The sequence below is a fragment of the Rhinoraja longicauda genome, chromosome 1 (genome assembly GCF_053455715.1).
Source record: "Rhinoraja longicauda isolate Sanriku21f chromosome 1, sRhiLon1.1, whole genome shotgun sequence".
NCBI lineage: Eukaryota > Metazoa > Chordata > Chondrichthyes > Rajiformes > Arhynchobatidae > Rhinoraja > Rhinoraja longicauda.
The window spans coordinates 96,961,899-96,973,553 of NC_135953.1; the positions used below are offsets into that span (position 1 = coordinate 96,961,899).

The 11,655-nt window shown below is 46.6% G+C and overlaps 1 protein-coding gene across 1 annotated transcript in view; it reads left to right on the forward strand.

The window, feature by feature from the left end:
- Nucleotides 1-10,897, forward strand: part of LOC144595550 (tetraspanin-5) — a 62,718-nt gene extending 51,821 nt beyond the window's left edge. Inside the window, exons 5-8 of the mRNA XM_078403094.1 lie at nucleotides 1,027-1,152; nucleotides 2,192-2,239; nucleotides 7,465-7,581; nucleotides 8,625-10,897. Coding sequence (XP_078259220.1) covers nucleotides 1,027-1,152; nucleotides 2,192-2,239; nucleotides 7,465-7,581; nucleotides 8,625-8,690 — 357 coding nt within the window. The 3' untranslated portion in view covers nucleotides 8,691-10,897. The remainder of the gene's footprint in view (nucleotides 1-1,026; nucleotides 1,153-2,191; nucleotides 2,240-7,464; nucleotides 7,582-8,624) is intronic.
- The last annotated feature ends 758 nt before the right edge of the window (nucleotides 10,898-11,655 follow it).

Genomic DNA, 11,655 nt, shown 5'->3' on the forward strand with positions numbered 1-11,655 from the left:
CCACTGTTGTATCAGCCTCCACCACCACCCCTGGCAACACGTTCCAGGCACCCACCATCCTCTCTGCCTTTGAGAAAAAACTTGCCCTGCACATCTCCTTTAAACGTTGCCCCTCTCACCTACAAGCGACGCCCTTTCGTTCCCATTGTCATCGAGGGGTAATCTTTCAAAGGAGCGCGCCATGTTTGTGGAATGATGACCTGACATTGTGGCTTAGATTGTGAAGAGGTAACAGATACTAAAAACGGTAGAGACACAGGAGACTGCAGTTGCTGCAATCTGTACTGAGGTGCAGTGAAAAGCTATTTTGTGGCGTGCTATCCAGTCAGTAGAAAGACTACACGTGATGACAACCAAGCCGTCCACAGTGCACAGGTACAGGTTAAACGTGATAACGTTGAGTGCAAGATACAGTCCAGAAATAAAGATAGTTCCAGTGAGGTAGATGGGAGGTCAGGACCATTCTCCAGTTGTTGGTAGATGGTTCAGTTGCCTGATAACAGCTGGGAAGAAACTGTCAGTAAGAAATTGCATTAATGAAAATACATCAAGTAGAAACCAGGAACTGCAGATGCTAGTGTGTATAAAATAAAAGACAAAGTGCTGGAGTAAGGGCAGGTCAGGTCAGGCAGCATCTCTGCAGAATATGGATTAGTGAAGTTCCGGGTCGGGAACCTTCTCGTTGTACCCCTGTACAATGACAATAAAGATATATTGTATTGTATTGTATTCTTCAGACCGATTACAATCAAGCCGTCCACAGTGCACAGATACAAGTTAAAGGCAATAAAGTTCAGCGCGAGATAAAGTCCAATTGAAGATAGTCTGAGGGTCTCCAATGAGGTAGATGGTGACTCAGGACTGCTCTACAGCTGGTAATAAATAGGGTGCTTCAGTTGCATTTTTACTCATTGACTGCAATTTGAAATGCGATAAGATGCGCGTCTCCTGCGTTGCAGCGTGGGTGCGCAGAGTGTGGGACTGGTGGTTTGCAGCCACGGTGACTGTCTCCTCTTCCGTTCGCAGTGGGAATGCTGTGGGGCCCACGGTGCCGACGACTGGAACCTGAACATTTACTTCAACTGTACGGACAGCAACACCAGCCGGGAGCGCTGCGGCGTTCCCTTCTCCTGCTGCACCAAGGACCCTACCGTAAGGCACCAAGACAGCCGCAAGGCATTGGTTGACCCCTCAACTGGGAAGGTCTTAAACCATGGGTGATGGAGTCTTGGTCAGGGCTCTTGCTCTTGGCGATGGGGGGGCTTGGAGATGGGGGGGGGGCTTGGAGATGGGGTGGCTCTAGAAGATTGGGGGGCTTAGAGATGGGGAGGCTTGGAGATGGGGGGCTTGGAGATGGGGCTCAAGGAGATGTGGGGGCTTGGAGATGGGGGGGCTTGGAGATGGGGGGGCTTGGAGGTGGAGCTCTAGGAGATGGGGGGGCTTGGAGATGGGGGGCTTGAAGATGGGGGGCTTGGAGATGGGGCTCAAGGAGATGTGGGGGCTTGGAGATGGGGGGCTTGAAGATGGGGGGCTTGGAGATGGGGCTCAAGGAGATGTGGGGGCTTGGAGATGGTGGGGCTTGGAGATGGGGGGCTTGGAGGTGGAGCTCTAGGAGAGGGGGGGCTCTAGGAGATGGGGGGCTCTAGGAGATGGGGGGGGCTTGGAGATGGGGGGGCTTGGAGATGGGGTGCTTGGATGGGGTATCAAGAACCAGACAACATGTTTAAGGTGAGGGCAAAAAGATTTAATAAGAATCTGAGGGGCATTGTTTTACACAGAGGGTGGTGGATGTATGGAATGTGCTGCTAGAGGAGGTATTAAGACAGGTAATATCACAACGTTTTATAATATTTTGGACAGATACATGCATAGGAAAGGTGTAGAGTGAATGCTGGAGTAACTCAGCGGGTCAGGCAGCAACTCTGGAGAAAAAAGGAGTAGGTGATGTTTGGCCAAATATGCGCCAAACGCAGGCAGGTGAGACTAGTGTAGATGAGGCATGTCGGTCGGTGTGGGCAAGTGGGGCCGAAGAGCCTTTTTCCACGCTGTATGACTCTATGACTGATTGTTTTCTCAGAGATTGAGGGGATGTGGTGAACAGGAGGGATGTGGTGCTGATGGAATTTGGTGTAAATTAACCAGCAACATTAACGTTGGCTAACAGTTTTCTCTCATTCTCTCTCTTCCTCAGGAGGATGTCATTAACACCCAGTGTGGGTACGATGTGAGAATGAAAGAGGTGAGTCTAAAGGGACAACCTAATACTAAAAAGATCTGAATGGTTCAATGGTTCTTTATTGCCACATGTGCAGATGCACATTGAGTTTCTTTTTTGCCTACAGTTCAGTAAAGTATTGCCATGCCGAAGCGCATCCCTGATTAGTACAAAGTGCATAGAAATATACTTTTCTGCACATTGGTGTAACGGTACAGTTGCTGCCTTCCAGTGCCAGAGATCCATGTTCGATCCAGACTGTGGGTGCTGTCTGTATGGAGTTTGTACCTTCTCCCTGTGACTGTGTGGGTTTTCTCCGTGTGCTCTGGTTTCCTCCCATATTCCAGAGACTTGTAGATTAATTGCCTTTGGTAAAAAGTGTCATTTGTCCCGAGTGTGTAGGATAGTGTTAGTGTACGGGAATCGCTGTTGACGAGGATCCGATGGGCCGAAGGGCCTGTTTCTGGGCTGTATCTCTGAACTAAACTGAAACTAAAATGGTCCACTAAGACCGACCGGATGCACGAATCGCAAAGTTTTGCAGCCGTTTTCAACGTCCTCCTCAGTCTCTGGAGCAGTGCCTGATCCAGCCATCGTTACTTGAGTCTTTAAAGTCCACTGCTGGATTCCGTGTGCTGTACATTTAGAATGTGGACGTTTCAAGTGGCTGCATGTGGACATTTTGCTGGGGGAGCAGACCTGGTAAAGGATAAGTGAACCAGATTGGTGAAGGGTCAATTGTGTTGAATTGTCACATGCATCGGGAATGGTGCAATGAAATCCTTACCTGCTGCAACTTTACTGGCACTTTAACGCAACAATACAACAAATAAATATACAATAGTCAATAATACCATAAACTGGTAATACTGAAATACAGTGAAAAGCTTTGGTTTGCATGCTATCCAAATAAATCAGATCATGCCATACATGAGTACAATCATGCCAAACACAAGTACAACACGGAGTGCAAAGAGAAAATGCCAGAGTATATAATAGATGTCAGTATTCTGACATTACAGTTCCAGAGAAAAAGCTCATTACCCACAATGAGGTAGGTTGGAAGATCGGGACTACACCCGTAGCTTATGAGAGGACAATAGACAATAGACAATAGACAATAGGTGCAGGAGGAGGCCATTCGGCCCTCCGATCCAGCACCGCCATTCAATGTGATCATGGCTGATCATTCTCAATCAGTACCCCATTCCTGCCTTCTCCCCATACCCCCTGACTCCGCTATTCTTAAGGGCTCTATCTCGCTCTCTCTTGAATGCATTCAGAGAATTTACCTCCACTGCCTTCTGAGGCAGAGAATTCCACAGATTCACAACTCTCTGACTGAAAAAGTTTTTCCTCATCTCCGTTCTAAATGGCCTACCCCTTATTCTTAAACTGTGGCCCCTTGTTCTGGACTCCACCAACATTGGGAACATGTTTCCTGCCTCTAACGTGTCCAACCCCTTAACAATCTTATACGTTTCGATAAGATCTCCTCTCATCCTTCTAAATTCCAGTGTATACAAGCCTAGTCGCTCCAGTCTTTCAACATATGACAGTCCCGCCATTCCGGGAATTAACCTAGTAAACCTATGCTGCACGCCCTCAATAGCAAGAATATCCTTCCTCAAATTTGGAAACCAAAACTGCACACAGTACTCCAGGTGCGGTCTCACTAGGGCCCTGTACAACTGCAGAGGGACCTCTTTGCTCCTATTCTCAACTCCTCTTGTTATGAAGGCCAACATTCCATTGGCTTTCTTCACTGCCTGCTGTACCTGCATGCTTCCTTTCAGTGACTGATGCACTAGGACACCCAGATCTCGTTGTAGGACTGTTTAGGAGTCTAATGTTTCTTTTTTTTTTTCCTAATCAGATGTGCAGCACTTTGGTCAACGTGGGTTGTTTTTAAATGTGCTATACACATATAATTGACTTGACTTGACTTGATAACAGAGGGGAAGAAGCTGTTCCTGAGTCTGGTCCTGAGCTGTTCCTGAGCTTTTGTATCTTCTGGAGATAATGGGAGAAAAGAGAAGTGGACGCAGCCCAGACCATCAGGCAAACCAACCTCCCTTCCATCGACTCCATCTACACTTCACGCTGCCTCGGCAAGGCCACCAACATAATTGGAGAAGAGTCTCACTCCCTCTTAGAAAAATAGAAACACAGAAAAATAGGTTTAGGAGTAGGCGATTTGGCCCTTCGAGCCAGCACCGCTATTCAATATGATCATGGCTGATCATCTAAAATCAGTACGGTACGTATCGGCACGGTAGCGCAGCGGTAGAGTTGCTGCTTTACAGCGAATGCAGCGCCGGAGACTCAGGTTCGATCCTGACTACGGGTGCTGCACTGTAAGGAGTTTGTACGTTCTCCCCGTGACCTGCGTGGGTTTACTCCGAGATCTTCGGTTTCCTCCCACACTCCAAAGACGTACAGGTATGTAGGTTAATTGGCTGGGTAAATGTAAAAATTGTCCCTAATGGGTGTAGGATAGTGTTAATGTACGGGGATCACTGGGCGGCACGGACTTGGAGGGCCGAAAAGGCCTGTTTCCGGCTGTATGTATATGATATGATATGATATGATAGTACCCCGTTCCTGCTTTTTCCCCATATCCCATTATTCCTTTAGTCCTAAGAGCTAAATCTAACTCTCTCTTGAAAACATCCAGTGAATTGGCCTCCACTGCCTTCTGCGGCAGAGAATGACACAAATTCACAACTCTGGGTGAAGAAGTTTTTCCTCATCTCAGTCCTAAATGGCCTCCTCCTTATTCTTAAACTGTGATCCCTGGTTCTGGACTCCCCCAACATTGGGAACATTTTTCCTGCATCTAGCCTGTCCAATCCTTTAAGAATTTTATGTTTCCATAAGATCCCCTCTCATCCTTCTAAATTCTAGTGAATACAAGCCCAATTGACCCATTCTTTCATCATATGTCAGTCCCGCCATCCCAGGAATTAACTTGATGAACCTATGCTGCACTCCCTCAATAGCAATAATGTCCTTCCTCAAAATAAGAGACCAAAATTGCACACAATACTCCAAGTGCAGTCTCACCAGGGCCCTGTACAACTGCAGTAGGACCTCCTTGCTCCTAAACTCAAATCCTCTCTCAATGAAGGCCAACATGCCATTAGCTTTCTTCACTGCCTGCTGTACCTACATGCTGACTTTCAGTGACTGATGTACAAGCACACCCAGGTCTCCTTGCATCTTGCCTTTTCCTAATCTGACATCATTCAGATAATAATCTGGCTTCCTGTTCTTGCCAACAAAATGGATAACCTCACATTTATCCACATAATACTGCATCTGCCCACTCACCCAACCTATCCAGGTCACCCTGCAGCCTCATAGCATCCGCATCGCAGCTCACACTGCCACCCAGCTTTGTGTCAATAGCAAACTTGGAGATGTCACATTTAACTCCCTCGTCTAAATCGTTAATATATTTTGTAAATAACTGGGGTCCCAGCACCGAGCCTTGCGGCACCCCACTAGTCACTGCCTGCCATTCTGAAAAGGACCCGTTAATTCCTACTTTTTGCTTTCTGTCTGCCAACCAGTTCTCTATCCATGTTAATACCCGACCCCCCAATACCATGTGCTCTAATTTTGCACACCAATCTCTTGTGTGGGACCTTGTCAAAGGCGTTTTGAAAGTTCAGATACACCACATCCACTTGCTCTCCCTTATCCATTCTACTTGTTACATCCTCAAAAGATTCCAGTAGATTAGTCAAGCATGATTTTCCCTTCATAAATCCATGCTGACTTTGACCGCTTTCCTAATGCGTTGCCATTACATCTTTAATAATCAACTCAAGCATCTTCCCCACTACCAATGCAAGGCTAACTGGTCTATAATTCCCCGTTTTCTCTCTCCCCCCTTTCTTAAAAAGTTGGGTTACATTGGCTACCCTCCAGTCCACAGGAACTGATCCAGAGTCAAGAGAACATTGGAAAATGATAACCAATGCATCCACGATTTCTAGGGCCACATCCTTGAGTACTCTGGGATGCAGAACATCAGGTCCTGGGGATTTATCTGCCTTCAGTCCCAACAGTTTAACTAACACCATTTCCTGACTAATGTGGATTCCCTTTATTTCCTCCCTCCCACTAGATCCTCGGTCCCCCAGTATTTCTGGGAGATTGTTTGTGTCTTCCTTAGTGAAGACAGAACCAAAGTACTAGTTTAAATGTTCTGCCATTTCTTTGTTTCTCATTATAAATTCACCTGTCTCTGATTATAAGGGACCTACATTTGTCTTCAATAATCCTTTCCTTTTTACATATCTAAAGAAGCTTTTAGAGTCCATTTTTATATTCCCCACAAGCTTTCTTGCCTGCTCTATTTCCCCCCTCTTACTTAATCCCTTTGTCTTCCTCTGAGTTCTAAATTTCTCCCAGACCTTCCCTTGACCAATTTATATGCCTTTCCCTTAGATTTAACACTATCCTTGATTTCCCTTGTTAGCCAAGGTTGAGCCGCCTTTCCCGTTTTATTTTTTCACCAGACAGGATGAACAATTTTTGGAGTTCATCCATGCGGTCTTTAAATCTTTGCCATTGCATCTCCACTGTCAACCCTTTAAGTATAATTTGCCAGTCTATCCTAGCCAATTCCCATCTCATACCTTCAAAGTCTCCTTTATTTAAGTTCAGAAACCTAGTCTCTGAATTAACCATTTCACTTTCCATCCTAATGCAGAATTCCACCATATTATGGTCACTTTTGCCCAAGGGGCTTTACACAACAAGATCGCTAACTAATCCTTCCTCGTTATACAATCCTCAGTCTAGGATGGTGTGTCCTCTATTCGGTTCTTCTACATATTCGTTTACAAAAGGTTTAAAAAAAGGTCCCCTCTCCCATCAGGCAAGAGGTACAGAAGTATGGAAACGCACACCTCCAGATTCAGGGACAGTTTCTTCCCAGCTGTTATCAGGCAACTGAACCATCCAATCACCAACTGGAGAGCAGCCCTGACCTCCCATCTACCGCACTGGAGTGTATTTAATCCTCGGACTGTATTTAATCAGACTTATCTGGACTTTATCTTGCACTAGATGTTATTCCCTTCATCCTGTGTCTGTATGCTGTGGACGGCTTGATTGTAATCATGTATGGTCTTTCCGCTGACAGGTTGGCACGCAACAAAAAAGCTTTTCACTGTACCTCGATACATGTGACAATAAACTAAACTAAATAGAACCTTGTGCTCATCTCGTTGCAGGTCCTTGAGCAGCAGAATTATATCTACACTAAAGGATGCGTAGGGCAGTTTGAGAAGTGGCTGCAGGAGAATTTGACAGTGGTTGCCGGAATATTTATTGGAATTGCTTTGTTGCAGGTGAGGATTATTCCCACAATGGATCCCTGTGTTCAAATCCGTCTCTGGCCCTCTTGGTCTCCTGTGAGTCATACAGGCATACAGCATGGAAACAGGCCCTTTGGTCCAACTTGCCCACACCGACCAACATGTCCCGTCCCATCTGCCTGCATTTGGCCCATATCCCTCCAAAACTTTACTATCCATCTACCTGTCCAAATGTCTTTTAAATTTTGCTATAGTGCGTACCTCAACCATCTCTTCCGGCAGCTTGTTCCATGTACCCACTACCCTTCCTGTAAAAAAAAAAGATACCCCCCTCATCTTAAACCTATGTCCTCTGGTTCTCGATTCCTCTACTCTGGGTAAGATGCTCTAGGCATTCACCCAATCTATTCCTCTCATGATTTTTTTTGTACACCTCCATCAGATTACCCCTCATTCTTCTGCGCTCCAAGGATTAGAGTCCCAGCCTGCTCAACTTCTCCCCATACCTCAGACCCTTGAGTCTGAGCAATATCCTCATAACTATGGAGCTGCACTCTTCGATCCCTCTGCTCTACAACACCCCCCAGGGCCCTGCCGTTCACCCAGAGGGTCCTGCCCTGGTTTGACTTCCCAAAGAACATCACCTTTGCACTGAACTGCATTAAACTCCATTAATGGATCACCCTGGCCACAAACTCTTTGAAGCACTTCCCTCTGGAAGGTGACTCCGGACTGTCAAAGCAGCCACAACCAGACATAAAAACAGCTTTTTTCCACGAGTAGTAGTTCTACTCAATAACCAAAGTCTGTAGTCTCTCTTTTGCTCTGGTTTATTTTCACCCACATGTTTAGACCGTAATATTGTATCCTTATTGTTTTGATGTGGTTATGCTTTATTCTTAATTGTTAACTGCATGTTTGTGTTGTCATTTGTGAGCAGAGCACCACGGCACATTCCTTGTATATGCACACTTAGCCAATAAACTTATTTATTCATTCATTCATTCATTCATTCATTCATTCATTCATTCATTCATTCATTCATTCATTCATTTCTTTCTCTCTCCACTGTGCAGATATTTGGCATCTGCCTGTCTCAGAACCTGGTGAGCGACATTGAAGCAGTGAAGGCCAGCTGGTGACTAGATGCCCGGCTCCCGACCCATGGCGGGACGCGGTGTGGGAACGTGCCGACCCTCGGACAGTTAACGGTGCACTGAGCCTCGAGGCCTCCCCGGGGAGGGGACGTGGAGGGGAGCGACACGCACGGGAAAGAGCCCTCGGTAGAAATGGCCTCTTTCCCCCTCACTCACCCCCTGCGCTTTGTCCCCACTGCCGCCTGGACCTGTGGCCCTGGTGGAGAATGTGGCGTCGTTCCCTGGATCGCAGACTGCTGGTGGAAATTCGGACTGATGCACCATCATCCTGCCGAAGATTCTCCTTTCTTCTCTGCGTTGCTGTGGTGCCAATATTCAACACCATTTGGTTTGAGGAGCGCCCAAGGTCCATGCATGCAGACTCGCTCTCTCCCTCCACTGGAACGCACAGAGGAAACACCGTTCACCCTCAGCGGTCCTTCATAAAATAAATATATAATTGTTCTCATCGGATCAGTAACACAGGACACCATTGGTGATCTTGTATCTGTGTCAGGAACTGTTTATCGTCCCGCTGAGTTACTCCAGCATTTTGTGTTTATCTACTGTTTTTCGTGCCCCACTCTGTTTCTTCGTCCAGTGTCCACATCATACTTTGGTCAAACATCACACCTTTATATTTAAAAAAATGTCATGAAATCTGGCAAAGAATCTGGGGGAGAAAGCTGGAAAAGAGGGGCGTGGGACAAAGCTTGCAAGTGATAGGTGGATATGGTTAGAGGTGTATAATTGGCACAGATAGACACAAAGTGCTGGAGTAACTCAGCAGGTCAGGCAGCATCTCTGGATGGGTGACGTTGCGGGTCGGATCCCATCCCCCAACCTGAAATGTCACCTATCCTTTTCCTCCAGAGATGCTGCTTAGTTACTCCAGTACTTTGTGTCTATCTTTGGTGTAAGCCAGCATCTGCAGTTCTTTGTTTCTTCAAGAAATCTGGCCTTGGTCCGAATATCTGTCTATCAACCCCCCTCACCTGCATCCACCTATCACTCACCAGGCTCTTTTCTGTCACTCCTGTCTTTTAATTTCTCCCTCACTACACTCAGTCTGAAGTCGGGTCCCGACCTGAAAGGTCACCAGAGATGCAGCCTGACCCGCTGCGGTAATCAAGCACTGTGTCCTTACGTCTTCATGAAACCTGCGCCAGAGGGTCAATTTCTGGTGACACGCACCGCTGCCTCACAGCGCCAGAGACCCAAATCCTGAACTCGAGAGCTGTCTGTGTGGAGTTTGCATGTTCTCCCTGTGACCGCGTGGGTTTCCTCTGGGTGCTCCGGTTTCCCTCCTACATTCCAAAGACGTGCGGGTTTGTCGGTTAATTGGCCTCTGTAAATTGCCGCTAGTGTTTCGGAAGTGGATGAGAAAGTGGGATAACAAAATAAAATGGTCAGCATGGGCTGAAGGGCCTATATCTCTAAACTAAACAGAAATTAAGAATACTCCCTACCCTGGGTAAAAGACTGTGCATTCACCCTATCTATTCCCCTTATCATTTTGTACACCTCTATACGATCACCCCTCATCCTCCCGCCCTCCAAGGATAAACGTCCTAGCCTGCCCAACCTCTCCCTGTACCACGGGCCCATCGAGTCCTGGCAACATCCCCGAGACAAAAAAACCCAATATATTCCAGATTTATAATTAGAAGTAAAATACTACAACAATAGTAAAATATTGAAGTACGAATAATGTAATTTTTACACTGTATTTTATAAAAATGCAACAAATTGATCTCTTATCTCCTGGCTGTTCTCTGGCCTCTCAGTATGACGATGGCCCTTTTTACTTTGCAATGTTACCCAGCAGTTGGGCTTATAGTAACATGAATGAGGTCCCCTGTGGTAAACCACTCAGTATTATTGTGTCAAAGGCTGCCGATACTTTGCTTGCACTTTGTTAATCCTGCTTGCGCCCAGCTTCCGTACGTTCAATGCTTAGTCAGCATGCTTGATCTGCGGACGGAGCAGTGTTGCATGTGCGCTGCCCGCAAGACGGTAGCGTGACCCCTGCGCCTCGCGTTGGGGGAAGAGTGCACAACACCCCCCTCCCCTCACGCGGGGGCGACAACGCAGACTCGTCCAATCTGCCAACAACACTAGCAAGGTCCACAACTGGTGAAGGTGCACTTTCATCGAGACGACATTTGGGTTGTGGATGGTGGTAATTGATTTTTAAATAAAAAGAGATCCTTTTTGTATATTGACGGATATCAGTGCAAGTTTTTTTTAAAAAACCAACTGCAGAGTCATGGAATGATACAGCGTGGAAACAGGCCTTTTGGCCCAACTTGCCCGCTCCCACCAACATGCCCCATCTACACTAGTCCCACCTGCCTGTATTTGGCCCATAGCCCTCTAAACCTGTCCTATTCATGTACCTATCTAAATGTTTCTTAACGTTGTGATAGTACCTGCCTCAACTACCTCCTCTGGCAGCTTGTCCATACACCCACCACTCTGTGTGTATAAAAGAAGTTGCCCCTCGGGTTCCTATCAAATCTTTCTCCCCTCACCTTAAACTTATGTCCTCTGGTTCTTGATTCCCCTACACGGGGTAAAAGAGTCAGCATTTACCCTATATTCACCTTATATAATCCTCTCATGATCTTGTACACCTCTGTAAGATCATCCCTCATTCCCCTGCACTCCAAGGAGTAAAGTGCTAGCCTGCTCAATCTCTCCCTATTGCTCAGGCCCTCGAGTCCTGGCAACATGTTTGTAAATATTTTCTGCACCCATTCCAGGTTAACAACACGGAGCTATGTGGCACAGAAAACAGGCCCTTTGGTCGCCCAGGTCCATGCCAACCAAGTTGGCATTTTGGGCTGGTCCAATTTGTCTGCATTTGGCCCATTGCCCTTTCAATACTTCCTATCCACATATCTGACTAAATATCATTTAAAAGTCATAATTGCAGCTGCTTCTATAATTTCCTTTGGTAGCTCATTCC